This window comes from Canis lupus, chromosome 5, assembly GCF_003254725.2.
Source record: "Canis lupus dingo isolate Sandy chromosome 5, ASM325472v2, whole genome shotgun sequence".
Classification (NCBI taxonomy): Eukaryota; Metazoa; Chordata; class Mammalia; order Carnivora; family Canidae; genus Canis; species Canis lupus.
Window position 1 is genome coordinate 77,138,696 of NC_064247.1, and position 18,528 is coordinate 77,157,223.

The window sequence follows — 18,528 nt, forward strand, 5'->3', positions numbered from 1 at the left end:
GGAAATTGAAAGCTTAATTCTCTTTTTGCCCTGTGATGTTCTTCTGCCTCGCGATTCTCAGATTTGTGGTTTTGTCTTTGAATCTCTCTCACTCATGGTACCCAAGAGACCTAAGCAGAGGATATAACATAATGAGTCTGTCAAAATTCTGTATAGCCAGAGTCCATCTAGTAAAATAGAATATTATATTTCTGAAAATACTCAATTCCACTTGCTTTTCTGGAAGGCACAAAACATGCATAATAGACTTAGTTTTGTCATTTTTTCCCCCAAAGTGGTGGAAAAAACTATACAGACGCAGATAGCCTGGGAAATAATCAGTATTCTATAGAACCCAGTAACTTCCCTACGGAAGGCATAAGTGGAAAATTTCAGGCTAATATTCTAAGACATTATCAAAAGAATTGACATGAGGAACTTGATATAAATAGTAGTATACACCACATGCACTAATGACTAGAATGACAATCATGGCTATCACTAGAATATCAATAAATTACCAAGTAAAGATTTAAAAAAAATCCTTCCAGCCTTCTATCCTGTATCTGCCCTGATGGTCACTCCGGGTCCTCATCTACCCCCCCCCCTTTTTTTTTTTTACCAGTGAACACCCTTCAGGTCTCTCAAAAGACAAATTACCACCTCTGCATTCTGAGGCCATATCAGTACCCAAGACATACTCCAGCATAACTCAAGGTTTGGATAACAAACTCTATGGCAATGTTATACAACAGGCATATTGAGAACAAAGTGAGGCAAGACAATGGAACTACCCAGTGGTCAAGTGGTGAACAGGTGGTAGAGGAGACTAGGAACTTGCAGTTCTAGAGTTTGGGTCAGCATTGAGTTAAACTACTTCTCACATGATCAAATTAATAAAATTTTACTAAATTCAAACTCATCACTACCTCTAGGCATTTAAGAGACAGCGACTGATTGGGATCTTAAAGCTACTTGTTTCAAATTATGGGAACAACATTCCCATAAAACATTCATTATGTGCGGAACACAGTAAGGGCTAAACTATCCTTGGTTTTAGGTGATGCATTGAAGAACCAAGATATTTAGATGTGTGTCAGAGAAAATAAGCATATAATTTCTTATTCTTTTTAAGATTTTATTTATTTATTCATGAGAGAATAAATAGAGAGAGAGGTAGAGACACAGGCAGAGGGAGAAGCAGACTCCATGCAGGGAGCCCCATGTGGTGGGACTCAATCCCGGGTCTCCAGGATCACATGTCTCCAGGATCATGTGGGGGAGCCGAAGGCAGTGCTAAACCACTGAGCCACCCAGGCTGCGGTCCTTTCTTATTTCTTTTCAGACTCTAAAGTAACAGGTATTTTTCAAGTTTACCTCATTTGAAGACAGTGTCCTTCCTTAGTGGATACAGAGGCTGAAGAGTCCATCAGAAAGCAAGGTGGTCTCTAAGCCCCTGCATCCACCTTTTATATTTATTTTTTTGGACAGGGTAACCATTAGCAATTGATTGTTAGATCAGAAGGTGACAACTGCTTGGTTTTAATCTTCCCTGATTCTACTGTGAACTCCACTTATATCAAGAAGCTAATTAAAAGGGATCACATCCTAATAAAAAAAAAATAATTGACGATGCATAGAAAGTAAATAGTGATGATGTGGCATAGCTGATCTAATACAGGAGTAAGATTCAGAAGAGTACTTCAGGAGAAAATGGTGATAAAGCTGCCAGAATAGGATAGAAAGACATGTAAGATACGCTGATGTGCTCTCAGCTGTGGTTCTCTTAGCCATCCTTCTCTGTGAATCTATAGCCTCTCCTCTCTCTGCAGGGACCCCAAAGGTGAGCATCTGGGGGCTGTCTAGGACTGTCCACAATTTTTCTAGTTTGCTCTGCTCTTACAATCTCCATCTTCTTTGCATGCCTTCAATGAAGATTTTTTTTTAAAGATTTTATTTATTTATTCACGAGAGACACACAGAGAGAGGCAGAGACACAGGCAGAGGGAGAAGCAGGCAGGACTTGATCCCAGGATGCAGGATCACAACCTGAGCTAAAGGCAGACACTCAAACACTAAGCCACCCAGGTGCCCTTAAAAAGAATATTCTTACACAAGAGATATTAATCCTAAAATCATAGACTGTGGAGCCAGACTGCTTGGGTCCAAATCTGACCTCTGCCAGTTACTAGGTCTGTGAATTTGAGCAAAGCTGCTTTAGCCTTCCTAGCCTTCAGTTTCTCCATCTGTAAAATAGGGGTGATAATAGTCACTTCCTCTTTTTAAGAGGATGAAATAAGTTAATATTTAAGTGATGTATCCAGAGCAGTGCCTGCCATGGTATACAGTTTGTAAATGCCAATTACTACTATAATGAATCCCTTTATGATAAAAACGATGCTCAAGTATTCAGCAGTCTCAAATTTAGACAAGAGGCAGAGGGAGAAGCAGGCTCCCCACAGGGAGCCCGATGCGAGACTCAATCCTGGGACTCTGGGATTACGCCCTGACCTGAAGGCAGACACACAACCACTGAGCCATGCAGGCATCCCAAGATTTCTATATAATACAAATCTTGCTTCCACTTCTGATTCTTCTCCTACATTATTTATTAGTAAAATTCCAAAACTTCCTGGACATCTATTATCATCTCAAATTCAACAGATTCAGAACCAGATTCATCATCATCAACTGACTTCCCTCCCTCCTTCCCTTTCCTTCCTTCTTTCCTTCCTTTCTCCCTCCCTCCCTCCTCTCTCCTTCCATCCTCCATTTATTGGCACTGCAGTAGACCTGGGGCATAGATAAGGCTAAGGCACTCCTTGACTTTAAGGAGCTCAGAGTTTGTTCCCAAATTGGAGAATCAAAATTTATGAGTCAAAAAGGATCTAAGTGTCCTACCTCAACATCCTAACTTTGTGTACAAGGTAACCAAAGCCAAGAGAGATCAAATGTCTTGTTTAAGGTAACATGTGCTATTGGCAAAGCCTGGAGTTAAACCCAAGATTCCTGATTTGATAATTTCCATCAAAAATGTCATAATTCTCCTAGCCACTCTAGTTCAGATCTGAGGAGACACGGGATTCCTTACCATGTCTTACCCTCAACAATGATTCAAAAGGCACTTTTATATCTTTCTTTTGAACATTTCTCACATTCCCCCATTTCCTTTGCTTTCCAACTACCAGCAGGCTGACCATCTAGGTTAGCATGACCTTCACACATTACCCTGAACTTGCCTGCAGAGATGTTCAGTCTCCCCGGTACTCGCGGCACTAGCACATGTCCCCTACCTGACCTGCACTACCCTCCCACCTCCAGTCCACCCTCCTCCAAATTGACCCACACATGGCTACCAAGATATTTCTAAAACACCTATACATGTCATGCTTCTGCTTCAATCCCTACAGTGAGGCTCCAATATACTGGACATGCTGTGTGGGAGAAGGGGTTGTGGTTATGGGGAAATACTGCTTGCACTCTATCCCCTGAAGAATCATTTCCTCTTGAACTAGTATTTCCCAAACTTATTTGACCACAGAACTTCCTTATTCCAAAGAACACACATTATCACCCCTCAGATCCAGTATTTGCAGAAACACATGTGGGAAGCAGTAGCCTACAGGCTAGAGTTCAACAGATTGGCCATGCAGGCCAGACTTCCTCTCTTCTCCTTCCCATCCTTCCATGACTGCTTGCTCCAGCAAAACTGGTTCATTCATTGCTATTGAATACTGTATATTCACAATTTCTCGAACTGGAGGTATTCTTCTTCCTTTCCACTTACCCTTCCTCCAAAATTCAGTTCAGGTCTCACCTCTTTATAAATCCCTTCCCAATTCTCTCATCCAAAACTACTGTAGCATTTATTTACTTGTACTAGAAAACCAAAATCTCAACAGTAGAAAATATGCATAGCTCACATTTCTATCAAGAAGCTAATGAAATGGCAAAATTTTGCCTATCAAATAACTTCAAATTAATTTATAAGGTAAGATTATATTCCATTCACAAGAAACACATTTCTATAAAACTATCAGGATCTTGAAGGAGGGGGAATAAAAGGAGATTTAACATCAATAAATAATTCACTATTACTGACACTGAGTTTGGCTGTTCTGACCAGAATAACTTTAGGAACATACTAGCTAAGTTCAATGCCTTCATTTTCATTTTGCAAAATTGTCAAGAACCAGCTAATGAATACTATCATGAGAAAAAAGTGAACAGTGCACAGAAAAAAACAAAATCATTACAGATGCCATAAATACCACTTATACTCTGAATATTATCCCCTTCCTGTTTCCAGTGACTTTTCACAGGATACAAACAAAATTAGTCTCATTATTTAAAAGATACCATTCTATATATCCTTATTTTAAAAATCTTTTCTTTCTAATGGTGAGAATATGCCTTGTGATAATAACACACAGTTTAGCTCCTATCTAAAATTCAAAAGCAAACATATTAAATGTCCATTTTAATACATATGTATCACTACAATCTCCATAAGAAGCTTCAAGTTATGGAAGAACTCATGAAGAGAAGGAGTGCTGAGGTAACCCTAGTCTACTTCCTCAATTGAAAATATACCAAAAATCACCTGTGGGCCTCCCACCTCCTCCTGGCCACCAATGTTTACCATTCTAGAGCCATTCATTCCCAAAAGGCTATAACAAACAGGACAGTAGTTATCGGCCTGGATCTACAATACTAGCCGGGATGAATCTTGGACTGCCGATACTCTGGACCTTACCAGTGTGTCTAACATTACCATGACTGATTGCTCCTTCTTGTCTCTGTCCAGCTCAGCCTTTGCTTGCTTAGACTTATAATGCCTTCCTAATGTTTTTTAACATCTTCTGGTTTGACCTATTATCACAGGGACCTGTCCTGTATTTCCAAGACTATATGTTCATCTTGTTTTAACCTCTTGCTGGTCTAGCCCATCATACCTGAAGATTCCTTTGCTCAGCTGTGCCCTGGACAGTCTTCTGAGGTGAGAGGAGATTTAGCCTCAAGCCATACATCCCAGATGAGATCTTTACTTCAAACAAACTGGTCCATTCATGGAGCCTTGAATTATCCCTGCCATACACATTCCCCATTTTGTTTTTCCAAAGCCTTGTCCTGTAAGACCTAGTTCAAGGCTCTGCTCCCAAGAAACCTTCCCTAATTTGGCTTATGGTAATCACCTCAACCTCTGAGCTAGCATACAGACTGTCTTCACCAGAGATTCATACAGCAGGTCTGCAAAACAATAGTCCCAAAGCATGTCTCCAAGGAGAAGGCTCTCTCTTGGAAATTATGATGTACATTATCATATTGAAAACTTAGGCTCTCTCTTGGAAATTATGATGTACATTATCATATTGAAAACTTAGACATCTTACAGCAAAGAAACTTTTCAAACAATATTGAACCCCCTGTTTCTTTTTCTTTCTTTTTTTTTTCTCTTTTTTTTTATTTTTTTTTCTTTTTTTTTTTTCTTTTTCTTTTTTAAGATTTATTCATGAGAGACATAGAAAGAGAGGCAGAGACATAGGCAGAGGGAGAGCAGGCTCCAGGACCCTGGGACCATAACCTGAGCCAAAGGCAGACACTCAACCACTGAGCTACCCAGGTGCTCCTGAATACCCTATTTCTGAAACTCATTTAGCTATGGAATCCCTTTTCTATCTTCCAACCTCCAAAAACAATTTGGAAGGGGTGCATGGGTGGCTCAGTCAGTTGGGCACCCGACTCTTGATTTCAGCTCAGGTCATGATCTCAGGGTCATGGGATCAAGTCCCACATGAGGCTCCATGCTCAGTGCAGAGTCTGTTTGATCCCCTTCTCCCTCCCCACTGCTTGTACTCTATCTCTCTCAATCTGTAGATTGAATAAGTGAATAAAATCTTTAAAAAACAACAATTTGGAAGTGCAGACATTAAGAAAAAAATGCACCCACAAGCCAGTGACATTTCCCACTAGTGATCCTGCATTCTAATGTGTCCATGTGCCATATCTTCTCTCCAAATGGTTTTAATAGTAACAATCCAACAGCTCTGATTAGCTTTGGGCTTTCTCAACTTTTATTTTTAGCAAGAAAGAAAGAAAGCGTGCATGAGCAGAGAGGGAGGGGCAAAAGGAGAGGGAGAAAGAGAATCTTAAACAGGCTTTATGCCCAGTGTGGAGCCCAATGCAGAGCCCAACACAAGGCTTGATGCAGGGCTGGATCTCACAATTGTGAGATCATGATCTGAGACAAAATCAAGAGTCAGACACCTAACTGACTGAGCCACCCAAGTACCTCAAGGCTTTTTCAACTTCTACTGCTATTTTTACTCTTATATCCCTGTATGCTTGATAGGTATAAGGTCATGCACAGTGCCTAGCACATAGTAAATATAGAAGATTCTAGCCACTTTCATTCTGAAGCAGTAGGGAATGTGGTCAAGAGCTAGGTCTGTGAAATTAGACCCACCCTGTTCTAAGTCTGGCTCCGCCCTTACCAGTGAGGTTGAGGACTATGTCTCTTTTGTTCACTCATGTCTTGTACAACACATAGTGCCTACTACAGGACATAGAGTTAATAAGTATTTATTGAGTTAATTAAGGACAAAGGAATTCTCAACTCGAGTTATTTTGCCCACCAGGGGGACATTTGTGATGGCTGGAGACAGTTTGGGCTGTCACAATTAGCATCTGTTGGGTAAAGGTCAGAGAGGCTATTAAACATCCTACAATGTACAGGACAAGGAATTATCTAGCTCCAAAGGTCAACAGTGCAGAGGCTGAGAAAACCTGCCCCAGAGTCAGATTGGTCAGGGATACATTTCTAAATATGGACCCTGCTTGGCTCGGAGCAAGTTACTGAATTTTTCTAAGTCATAATTTCCTCATCTATAGCATGCAGAACTGATAATATCTTATAAGGTTTTTTTTTTTTTTATCTTATGAGGTTGTTGTAAGATAACATAAACACAAATGAGATAAGTTGAGTAATGCACATGAGATGTTTAACACAGCAATTGCTGGGTAGAGAAAGTAAGATCTTTGAGCATTCTTACCATTAGCCTTCATTCACTGTCTCATAATGATATGAGGCTTTCAGCTTAAATCTTTATGTTCTCAGAATTCACTATCAATCCCAGAGTGAGTACTTTAATCAAAATAAGCCCTGCACCCCCACTTATGTTTACTGTATAATCAGATTTTATTTCCATGCTCACCAGGGGCTCAATGGTGAAAATGTTACTCAAGAAGAGCATGCTGTCTGCCTGAACCAGCCTCCTCTGATTCTCAAAGGTGCGGGAGAGAATGGAAAGACGTTCTCGGAGTGAAGGATCAATAATGCACTCTTCAAGAAACTCATCAGTCTCATTCTTTTCCTCTTTGCTCAGATCATCACAGACCCTGAAGAAAATACAGCAAATGTGAGACTCATTTTGGTACTCCCATGAATATTGTAAAGGGCTCCCCTCCAGTCCATCTGCCTGGAAATGGTCTCACCCTTCACCCTGGGGTGGTCCCTTTGTGCCCTATGTCGGTAACATACTGAGCTAAGTGACCTTGGACTTTAACCTCTCAGGACAGTTTGCTCATCATTATTCACTTGCTCTAACAAGCCCTCCTGGGCTTCCTGTTCTACTCAATGACCATTTGTTTACTCCTGAGCCGTTATGTATATTTAGTCAAATATTTTCTTTCAGATAATTATGTTTCCCAGACTGCTTTTTATATATTTAATATCTACCCTGCCTTTCACATGTGAAAAATTATTTTATTTCTTTTTAAACTTGCTTAGCTGTTAGTTACCTAGAGAACAGGCTCTGAAAGCAGCAAGGACTAGACTTGGATATTGATTTCTGCTACCATTTACTAGCTCTATGACTTTGGAGGTTACTGAATTCCTCCCAGCCTCAATGCCTTCATCTACACAATAGAGGTAATAGGAGCTCCTCCATCATAAAGATGTGTTGAGGATAAAACATCATCAAGGACCTGGTACAGTTCCTGGGACAGAACAGGTACTCAATAAATACCATTTTCTCCCCAGGGTCAACCATAGGCAACTACCAAGCTGTAAAGCTTATAAAATGCTCAAATCACACTTAAAGACACCTCCTTTTTTCTCTCCTTCTAGCTTTTAATATCATGATAAGTCAAAAAAGCAGCCTTCCCCCAACCCTCTCCTCATTGTCCTCACAAAACTGTGTTCACACTACTCCTAGTACGTGTTAGTTACTTCATCTGCACTTCGAAGACTAGATTTTATCTCTTTCCAGGACATAGAACCATTTTCCCAGCATCTTGCTGGTATTGCCAATGGAGTGCTCAGTAAGAACATGAGTCACTGAATTCCTGTCTCAGCCCCAACTACTTTCTAAACGACTTCAAGCAGACTGTATGTTCAGCAATGCCAAACAGCTCTTTTTAATAACTTTAGTATGCAGGGTCCCTTGGTCACAGAGCACAAAGAAGTCAAAGAAATGGGTTCAATGTGTTCTGGTCCCATGAAGAAAGCACCCTGTGCTTCCTTTCCATGGCTAGCTGGAAAGCAGTGCCCAAGGTAACCAGAACAGCAGTCCTTCTACACTGCTGGGCAGAGCTGGACAAATTAAAGAGAAATCAGTCCACAGAAAGAAAGGAAGTCACTTACTCCTGTGAGTGGATTTTATACCTACTTTTGGGAAAATATCCTGAAGAAACAGTCATGGATGTGAACAGTAACATAGCCAGAAAGATGTTTATCAAAGTGCTAGCAATAATACTAACAGATGTGGGTAAATTTGATAGGAGAGATCAAAGGATTGGTTAAACACATAATAGGAATCACAAACATTACATTTCTCTAGGGGGTTATAGTGTGGAAATAATACATCTTATATGGACCAAGGATGATAATGCTGCATGAACTGATGAGCATGATTTTACTCAAATCTTACAAGAAAAAACAAAAGAGAATAAAACAAAAATTCCCAAAAGGTCTTCTCCTACATTGCTATGACTTACGAGTCACTCACAGCCACATGATGTGAAGCGGGTCATAATGTATCATCCTCTTTGCCCTCTGATTAGAGAACTGGGCTGTGGCTGAGTCTAAGAAGGGAAAGTGAAACACTTTGAACTGAACTGTGAACTGAACTGAGTCCAGCAAGACTTCTATAAACCTCAGTCGATTGTTTGGCCATCTAGTCCTCCTGATACCTATTGTCTCCTATGTTCAGAGGTGCTTCTGTTTTACAGAGGAGGAAACCTCTCATCAGAGAACATAACAACACACTAGCCTTTTCTCTCAGTAAAACCATGGATTTAAGTCATTTTATAAATGGTCAGGCAACAAATACAGTCCAGCCTATGGACTACAATGAATGGGAAAGCCTTGTGTCTCAGTAATGAAACAGTAATGCTCCCTCATAATGAGGTGCTAGAGACCCTGTTCCTTGCAGCACCCCCAAGAAATGTAACTGGATGCTGAGGAGATTAAAAACTAAAAGCTTTGGCTTTCCAGAAAGAAATACTCTCATGTACACACTTGGCATGGAAAAGATGAAGTCATCCATCTTCAAATGGACCGTGTGAACCTGGACATCGAGCAACTTTGTAATGACTATTATAAACTGAAGACTAGGTCCTCCTTCCTGTTTACCAAGTACCACTCAAGTCTTCAGATTCCTCAGTGACCTTAGGGAAGAGATGAGGCCCCCAAACACAAGTAAGATTAAATTTATTATTAGCCAGGTGGTAAGCTCAAAGCCCAAATGAAATTGATCTATCCAGAGAAACATGTCCTTTCCTGCACCTGAATGTTGTGAAATAAATCCATGCTGACAACCTTGTGGAGGTTCCATTGAGGATTCTGAGAGTTCTTGTATAAAACAAATCTAGAATTAGAGCCAAATGCTACTGAAACAATGGCCATGACTTTCATGGAGAAATGGGGAGCAAAAATCCTCAAGAGCCCATGCCAAGTCTCTGAATCTAATAAATTGTGATAAGAATGAGTATGAAAGAATCTTGTAGGATGTTTTATAATCCCTTAGGACAAGAGAGAGGAAGTAGAGAGAGATGAATGCAGCTTCTATTTCTGAAGAGATTAATTTCTCTGCAAGTCCCAGAAAAAAAGTCAACAAAGAAAAAGACCCAAAAGATAATTTTTTTAAAGCTCCCTATATCTCATTCTGAAGGCTTTTAAAAAATGAAAAAATAAAAACAAAATTTTTCAAAGCCCAAAACTTCTTCTCAGGGGGAGTAACATCTTCATTGTCAGAGTCTAGAGCCTGGGATTAGCCTAAGGTTCTCAAATATGAACATATGTCCTAATGTTGGTACCAACATGTTTTGGTTTGGTAGGTAAAGAGGAAGTCATCCTTCTTGGAATGGAAATAATAATTGCCAGAAAGGAATAGGATTTCCTATTTTTGATTAGGGCTAGAATTCCTCCACAGGGAGAATAGATACCCAAGCCTTGACCCAAGTCACATCATAAAGAGGCTAGAGGAATGAGGTGACTGCGTGGCACAGTCAGTTCAGTGTCTGACTCTTAGTTTCAGCTCAGGTCATGATCTTGGGGTCCTGAGATTGAACTTCAAGTCGGACTCTGCTCTCAGTGTGGAGTCTGCCTGAGACTCTTTTCTCCCTCTCCCTCTGCCTCCCTACTCATTCTCTCTCTTTCTTTAAATAAATAAATAAATAAATAAATAAATAAATAAATAAATAAATAAATCTATCTTTAAGAAAAAAATAAGATTCTGATGGCCAGAAACCACAATGACTAGAATAGGGTCTTGAGGGTATCCATTAAAGTGATTAGCATTTTCAACATGCTCATTGAGCAACTTTTAGATCCTGTAAGATGAATGCCTTAGGACTACCTTTAAGCCATATTATAACTGGACAGCAGTGGGCAGACTCTTGAGTATCACCTAAAAATCTTCACTGAAGTCTTTTATTTTTATTTTTAATTTTTAAAGATTTATTTGTTCATGAGACACAGAGAGAGAGGCAGAGACATAGGCAGAGGGAGAAGCAGGCTCCATTCAGGGAGCCCAGTGTGGGACCCAATCCCGGATCCCAGGATCATGCCCTGATCCAAAGGCAGATGCTCAACTGCTGAGCCACCCAGGTGTCCCTACACTGAAGTTTTAAATTTTAGGTCCTTGGGGAGCTGAAAATGGAAACTTTTCCTCTCAAAGTGTACATGAGCCCATTTAGAACAGATCCTCTCTGCTCCAAGTTGAAGACCAAACTAAATGTTCAGGAAAGAGCAAACCTGTCTGTATTTGTCTTGCTTTTCAAGAGAATGGGCATTCCATGGTTAGTTATGTCCAGGACAAAAATTCATGACTAATAACATGAACTTCAATTTTAAAAATACATTAAAAAAGGGAAAGTTATGGCATGCTTGGGGATATATCAAGGAACAAGAAAGGCATAAGACGGAAAAGATATCCTCACCAAACAAGAAACTGGGCATAAATGGCCTATTTACCCTCTAACTCTATTTCCCCTCTTGCCCTGACCATCTGACCCTAGGAAAGGGGCAAGGAGAAGGTAAAGAACAGCATATTCAATAACCTCTTCACTTAAATCAACCAATACAGTTTGGAGAAACAGGAGTTGTGTTGCCATGTGTCACCAAAAGTGAAAATGGACGTATTCTTATTTGGTCATCTGAAGCCACTTTTCAAGTTCATTGTTTAATGGAGGAGCATCAATGATCAAAGTAGGCTTCCAATCACCATTATGAAAACGCTATTCCACATTATTCCTTTGCTACAAAAAATTTGCTAGAGGAACTAATAGAGCAAGAAAGATAGCAAAAGAAGGACAACACAAGAGAAAAGGAAGAATAAGCCTCAGGATGATATGAAAGAGATAAGGGGTATGAATACTGAGGGTAGTAAAGTAAAGGAAAAAAAGAAAGAATGTCCATTCATGCATAGTTAAAAATATATTCTCTATTCCTGGAACTCTGATAATAATTGGTTTAAGTTTTTCTTGAGTTTCACTGTTGAAATTGACTTCCTTAAACACTTTTTGGACATTGGCGTGGCATCAGTCATGTCTTATACATGTAGTCAAACGCACATAGCTGAAGGTAAAGCTGGCTTTCCTACTGATAGTGTATACCCATTCTCCCTAAAAGATTATGCCCACAGGCCAAGCAGGATATTGAAACACTATTTACTAGAGTTTCTTCATTTGTACCTGCTTTCCCATTTTATCTTTAAGCATGCCTGGACCATTTTGATTGTTGGTACACTCACGAAAGAGGGAATCAGGATAAATGAAGGAGTAGATGAGCAGTTTCCTCTTGCCTTTTTGAACCACTGGTATTTCTATACTATGAGGCAAACTGAAGTTTTTAGGCAGGAAAGACTTTTCTTTTCCCACTTTTTAAAGATGGCACAGTGGTAATCCAGTGATTAAAGCTCATTGTCTGAATGATAAAGCTTCTGGTCCACTGTGTCCTGCCATTGTCACAGCTCCTTCTGATTCAATTAGGGACAGCACACTGGGGGATTTCTGCCTGGTTTCCATGGACCTAAGATTTTTATTTTTATCACATACTAACTTGGTTTTAAACAAAGCTTTGAAGCTTCCCAGGGCTAATCTTTAATGAAAATGGAGAGGCAAATAAAAAAGGCTGAAATAAATTCCAATGAAAGCAGCAAAAGTGCTAATTCAGGGAGGGTAGAAGGAGATAAAAATGAAAATGGACTTTAAAAGAGGCAGGGATAGATTCAGTAAAAAGAAATATTCAAAATTTAACCATGATGAGATTAGTTTAAAAGGTTTGGTTTGCCACTTTATTAATTTTCTCCACTGCCTTAAGTACTTTAAAAAGTAGAAGATTAAAGATACCAACAAGAAATCATTATTAAATTATATGGTTAGCAGGGATTTAGCAATGCTACTAAAACTGAGAATATAAAAGCCATTATATCTAAGCTCTTCTTTTTCCTCATTCTTCATATTTTCTGGAAATATTTCCTCACTGAAAAAAAAAATCCACACTGATCTCAATCCAAGAGATTATTTTTAGAAACTATGAAATCTGACCAATCTGATTAGAGTTATGAAACAAAATACAGACCTGTAGGTTAATTTTGAGAGACTAGTGAAAAAGGATTTATTTGGTCTTTAAAATCCAGGAGTTTAGCTACTAATAAATTATAATCAGGTTAAGATTAACCGGGGATGGACAACATTGTGTTCCTCAATTCAAGTTCTTTAAATGAAAAAAAGGAACATCATACACCAGAACCAAGTTTATAAAAATCTGATCTTGAATTGGTTAAAAACTTACCACCAATGTCATAGATTTTTTCATAATAACTAAGCTTTATGTTCCTCCAAATTACAGCATATTGGTAGTTTTTCTTACAAACCTGCATTTTTCTCTGTCTTCCTCTTCCTGAGTAGCAAATATCTTCCACTGGAAATGGGCAATGATGTTGCTGCGGTTGTGAATTGTTACAGTACGCTGACTGGCCAGAGATATGTAGGTTTTCTCAATGAACAATGAATTCCGGTCCAGCCTTATATTCATGTCTATGGCAGCTCCATATAGAGATAAAAAGACTTTTTCACCTAGAAATCAACAAAGTGCAAATACCCCTTGAGATTTATTCTAAAATGAGCTACTAGCTCTTTTTTCCCCCAAGGTGAAGTTATAGCACAAGCATTAGACATTTTATTCTTTTTCTTCCCCCCTCATCAATCCGGAGATCAGACATGATCAGAAAACTTAAATATTATGTTTGGTGCAGTTATAGAGAATCAAACTATCTTATTTGGTCACTGTAAAAAAAACACATAAAATATGAACTGTTACAGTGGATGTTACAAGACCTTTTCTTCTTTGAAAATTTTTTAAAATTTTTATTTATTTATGAGAAAAAGAGAGAGAGCAAGCATGGGGAAGAGTAGAAGGAGAGAGACAACCAGACTCTGCATGAGTGTAGAGCCCAACAAGGGGCTCAATCTCAGGACCCTGGGATCATGAACTGAGCTGAAACCAAGAGTCAGATACCTAACCGACTGAGCCACCCAGGTGCCCCTTCATGGTAGTATTTTAAAATCCTACAGCCGGACTATGAGGGCACCATGAGTTCTAGAATTATAACCACATGTCTCATCTTTATCCCAAGCATGAGCTGGAATTTTGATTCTTAAAGTAGCTGTACAAGTATATCTAAGAAGAGCTGTTCAGGATGCAGGGATCTAAGTCCAACCAAAGGGGATCAGAAAGAAAGAATTAATAACTTCATTAGTAAAACAAACAAACAAACAAACAAAAAACCTCAACAAACAACTATTTAAAAAGAATCACTTCCTTAAGCAACAACAATTAAAACAATGAAACACACACACTATATCTAGGTAGTAGTTACATAGAAAACAAAATAGAAAGACCAAAGTTATGTTTAAATTTTTAAATGTTTAATGTTAAGAACACCTTTATTCAGCATACTACTTTAAGTTCCTGACTTCATTCAAGATCCACCAATTCCCTTGATTCTAAGTAGCATAACACATGAGCTCCTTAGCTCCCAAGAAGATACAAACTTATAAACTATGTTCTATCTGATCTCTGCAATGTCACAGCTGGTGCCTCACTCTGATATCAGAGTAGAAAAAGGAAATACTTAAATACCATGAATGTCCTGTTGATCTGTGCTGCTATAATTTTAATGAGAACCCAGAAAGCATAAGCGCTATGCCTTATTTTTTAGCACATATTTCTGCTTCATTCACCATTATATTAACCAAGCAGACACTTAGTAAATAACACCTTACACAGAGCAAACATCCTTTATACTCTAACACTTTGAACACAGCAAAACTTTCTCCAAAGTGTAAAGAAACAGTATCTAGGCATTTGACTCTAAAATTTAAACTTTAAAAATGAATAAAGTAAAATTTTCAAATTATAAAAGCATATACTGTGAAAATAAAATGTCTTCTTCTCTTCATTCAATCCTACAACAGCTTTTCAAAGGTATGAGTTGTTAATATTTTCATGTATCCCTTCCCAAATAAGGGTATGCACTCTTGCCAACTTTTAAACTTTCTAATGAGCTAAATTTAATAATATGATAAGTGAAAAAAATCATTGTTTTAATTTGCATAGTCTTAATTTGGGATGATGTTGAACATCTTTTCATTGATTAAAGACTTTTTTTCTCTGAGATGGTTATTATAGCATTGGTCATTTTCCTTTTGAGAAGTTTACCTTTTGCTTATTGATTTGTGACATTTTTTTGATATTAAAAAATTAGCTCTTTGTCATATATGTTGCATATTTTTCCCTTGTTAGATATTTGGATTTCTTTATGACTTTTTTCTGAATAAGTCTTTTTTTTTCTTAGTCTTTATGCAGTCTATTTTAATTCTTTTCCTTATGGCCTTTAAAAATAAGTTTATATTTTTTAAAATTACATTTTTAACCTCATCTTGCACCTTCTCTTTAAAAGTAGTTCTTTTCTTAAAGAAACTAAGGAGACCATAAATAGGTCTGGTTCAATAAACACATGAGCCCCTTGGCTCTTAATAGGTCTGTTAAAATGAGACATAGGTGATTTTCTTTTTCTAGCAGTGATAAGGTAGGTTATGTTAATAGACTTTCCTGCTAAAATAACCTTAAAATCTGGACAAACATCTTAAAGTCACTTGAGAACCATGGTGATAGTAACAATAAAATAAGTAGCAAATGAATAAAATATTTAAGTGTTCAATATTAAACCACAAAAGTAGAACAACACATAAGAAAATTTCCTTGTAACTTTTGAGGGGAAAGTTTTCTAACTATGTCCCAATATCCAGATTCCTCTAAAAAGTATTAAGAATTTTGATTACATAAAAATGAAAAAAGAAATTTTGGGGTGCCTGAGTGGCTCAGTTGGCTAATGTCCAAACTCTTGATCTCAGCTCAGGTCTTGATCTCAGGGTTGTGAGTTCAGACCCCACATTGGGCTCCACACTGGGGGAACCTACTGTAAATAAAAGGAAAAAGAAATATTGGAGGTACAAAAATTTAAATAAAAACAAAAGAACAAGTGGTTAAAATATTTGCAACTCAATCCCCAAACATGTAAATAAGTCTTAGAAATCAATAAGACAATCCAGTACAAGATTGGGATAGAGTTGCAAAAAAAGAAATATACAGGTCCCCCATATGTATCAAAAGATGCTCAACTTCACTCCTAGTAAGTGATACCACTTTCCCCAAACATATTGGGTAGAACAAAAGTTTGAGAACTTTTGAGAACTCCTAGTAAGTGATACCACTTTCCCCCAACACATTGGGTAGAACAAAAGTTTGAGAATATAATCTGTTGTCAAGACTGTAGGGAGAAGGCACTCTTATACATTGCCATGGGAATACAAAATGGTACCATTCTTCCTCACTCAATGGAGTGAATTTGGTGACACAGATTAAAATATACATCAAAAAATAAAAATAAAACAAAATAAATATCTATCAAGCTTACAAAACAACTTACCCTCTGGCCTACTTCCAGGAAAATATCCTATAGATGAGTTAGAACAAGATCAAGAGTATTCATTACAGCATTGTCCTTAATAACTACAGAGTAGAAACAGCCACCAAATACCTAAATAATTTGTGCTACACCTAAAAGTGGAATGCCATGCAGGTATAAAAGTACAGAGTGATATGGAAAGATCTCCAGGATATATGATTAAGTGGAAAAAGTAAGGTTTAGAACTATTCATATAGTATGCTATTTTTATATAGGGAAGGAAAATAAAAATATGCATTCATGTTTGCATCTATGTACATAAAAACACTGGAATAAAATAAGAGCCGGGGGAGGGTGGTAAATGAGGTAAAGTAGAAATGACACCTCTCAATGTACACTTTTAATATATTGCTTTAATTTTTGAACACATGAATATGTTACTCATCCAAAAAATTTTTTAAGTGGGTTTCCAACCAGTGCATTTAATTTTCTATTCATTTTTTATAGATTTTATTTATTTATTTGACAGAGAGTGAGAGAGCACAAGCAGCAAGAGTGGGAATGGGAGAAGCAGAATCCCAGCTAAGTAGGGAGCCTGATGTGGAGCTCAATCCCAGCACCCTGGGCTCATGACCTGAGCAGAAGGAAGGCAGACAACCAACTAAGCCACCCAGGCACCTCACTTATCCAAAACTTTAATATAAAGAAGGATGATAGGGTCTTCAGGAAATATGTAAAGCTGCCAGATAGCACTAGTAATGAGAGAAATATAAAATAAAATACCATTTCATAACCATCAGATTAAGAAAAATCAAATAGTTTGGCAATACTGTTTTGGCACTATATTAAGGATGTAGAAAAACAAGAATTTCCATATACTGCTGATGAGGCTACAAATTGGTGCAACCACTTGACTAACCAATTTAGTTTCCAATAAAGCTCAAGATACACTTGTCCTATAACTCTGCTGTTGCACTTCTTAAAGAAAATCTCATACAGCTGCACAAGACATATACAGAGATACTCATTGTGGCATTGTTTGTAATAGCAGAGAACTAGGGAAAACATCCTAATATTGGATAGGAGAATAGATAGATTGTAGCATGTTCACATGCTGGAGTGCACTACATTAGTTAAAATGAATCAGAGCTGTATGGATCTATGTGTTTAGATCTTTAAAACATAATGTTAAATGAAAATATCAAGTTGAGAAACAGTAAATAGGGATCCCTGGGTGGCGCAGCGGTTTGGCGCCTGCCTTTGGCCCAGGGCGCGATCCTGGAGACCCGGGATCGAATCCCACGTCGGGCTCCCGGTGCATGGAGCCTGCTTCTCCCTCTGCCTGTGTCTCTGCCTCTCTCTCTCTCTGTATGACTATCATAAATAAACAAAAATAAATTAAAAAAAAAAGAGAAACAGTAAATACTGTAATATCATTTATGTGAAGTTTAAAACTACTTGAGAAGAGTGCCTAAGTGGCTCAGTCAGTTAAGCAGCTAACTCTTGGTTTTGGCTCAGGTCACAATTTCAGTGTCATGAGATTAAATCCCATGTAAGGCTCTGTGCTCAGTGTAGAGTCGACTTGTCCCACTCCCTCCCTCTCTGCTACTCTCATCACACGCTCTCTCTCTCTCTCAAATAAATAAAATCTTTAAAAAAACTACTTGAAGCAATAACATGTTATTTATGGATAAATATATAAAAATAGCATAAAAATGTACCCTATACAGCTCCTCTGAGGACCAAGCCAAGGGAATTAGAACAGGATAAAGTAATGAGATGACTTCAAATCTGTAACCAGTTTAGATATCCATAAAATAAAACATCTGAAAAAAATGTGTATAGTAAAATGTTGAGATGTGTTAAATATGATGGTTGTTGATTATATTATTTGTGTAGTGGTTATTTGAAGTATTTCATCACTTAAAAGTCTAATCAAGGAAAAAGATATCCAAGGGCTTAATTATTTCATACAAATCTCAGGGTCAGAGGGACTAATGTCATCAATTTTAGTTGCTCACTGCAAAACTGTTCCTTCCAGAAATATAGCAAAAGCCATTATACTCTTTTTAAA

The 18,528-nt window shown here is 38.0% G+C and overlaps 1 protein-coding gene across 4 annotated transcripts in view; it reads right to left on the reverse strand.

Annotated features, from left to right (window-relative positions):
- The window catches only part of HYDIN (HYDIN axonemal central pair apparatus protein), a 383,279-nt gene that overhangs the window by 243,549 nt on the left and 121,202 nt on the right, over positions 1-18,528 (reverse strand). For all 4 annotated transcript variants that reach the window (XM_049110700.1, XM_049110701.1, XM_049110698.1 and 1 more), the window contains 2 exons: positions 13,359-13,560; positions 7,194-7,377 (listed from right to left, as the gene is read on the reverse strand). In XM_049110700.1, coding sequence (XP_048966657.1) covers positions 7,194-7,377; positions 13,359-13,560 — 386 coding nt within the window. The remainder of the gene's footprint in view (positions 1-7,193; positions 7,378-13,358; positions 13,561-18,528) is intronic.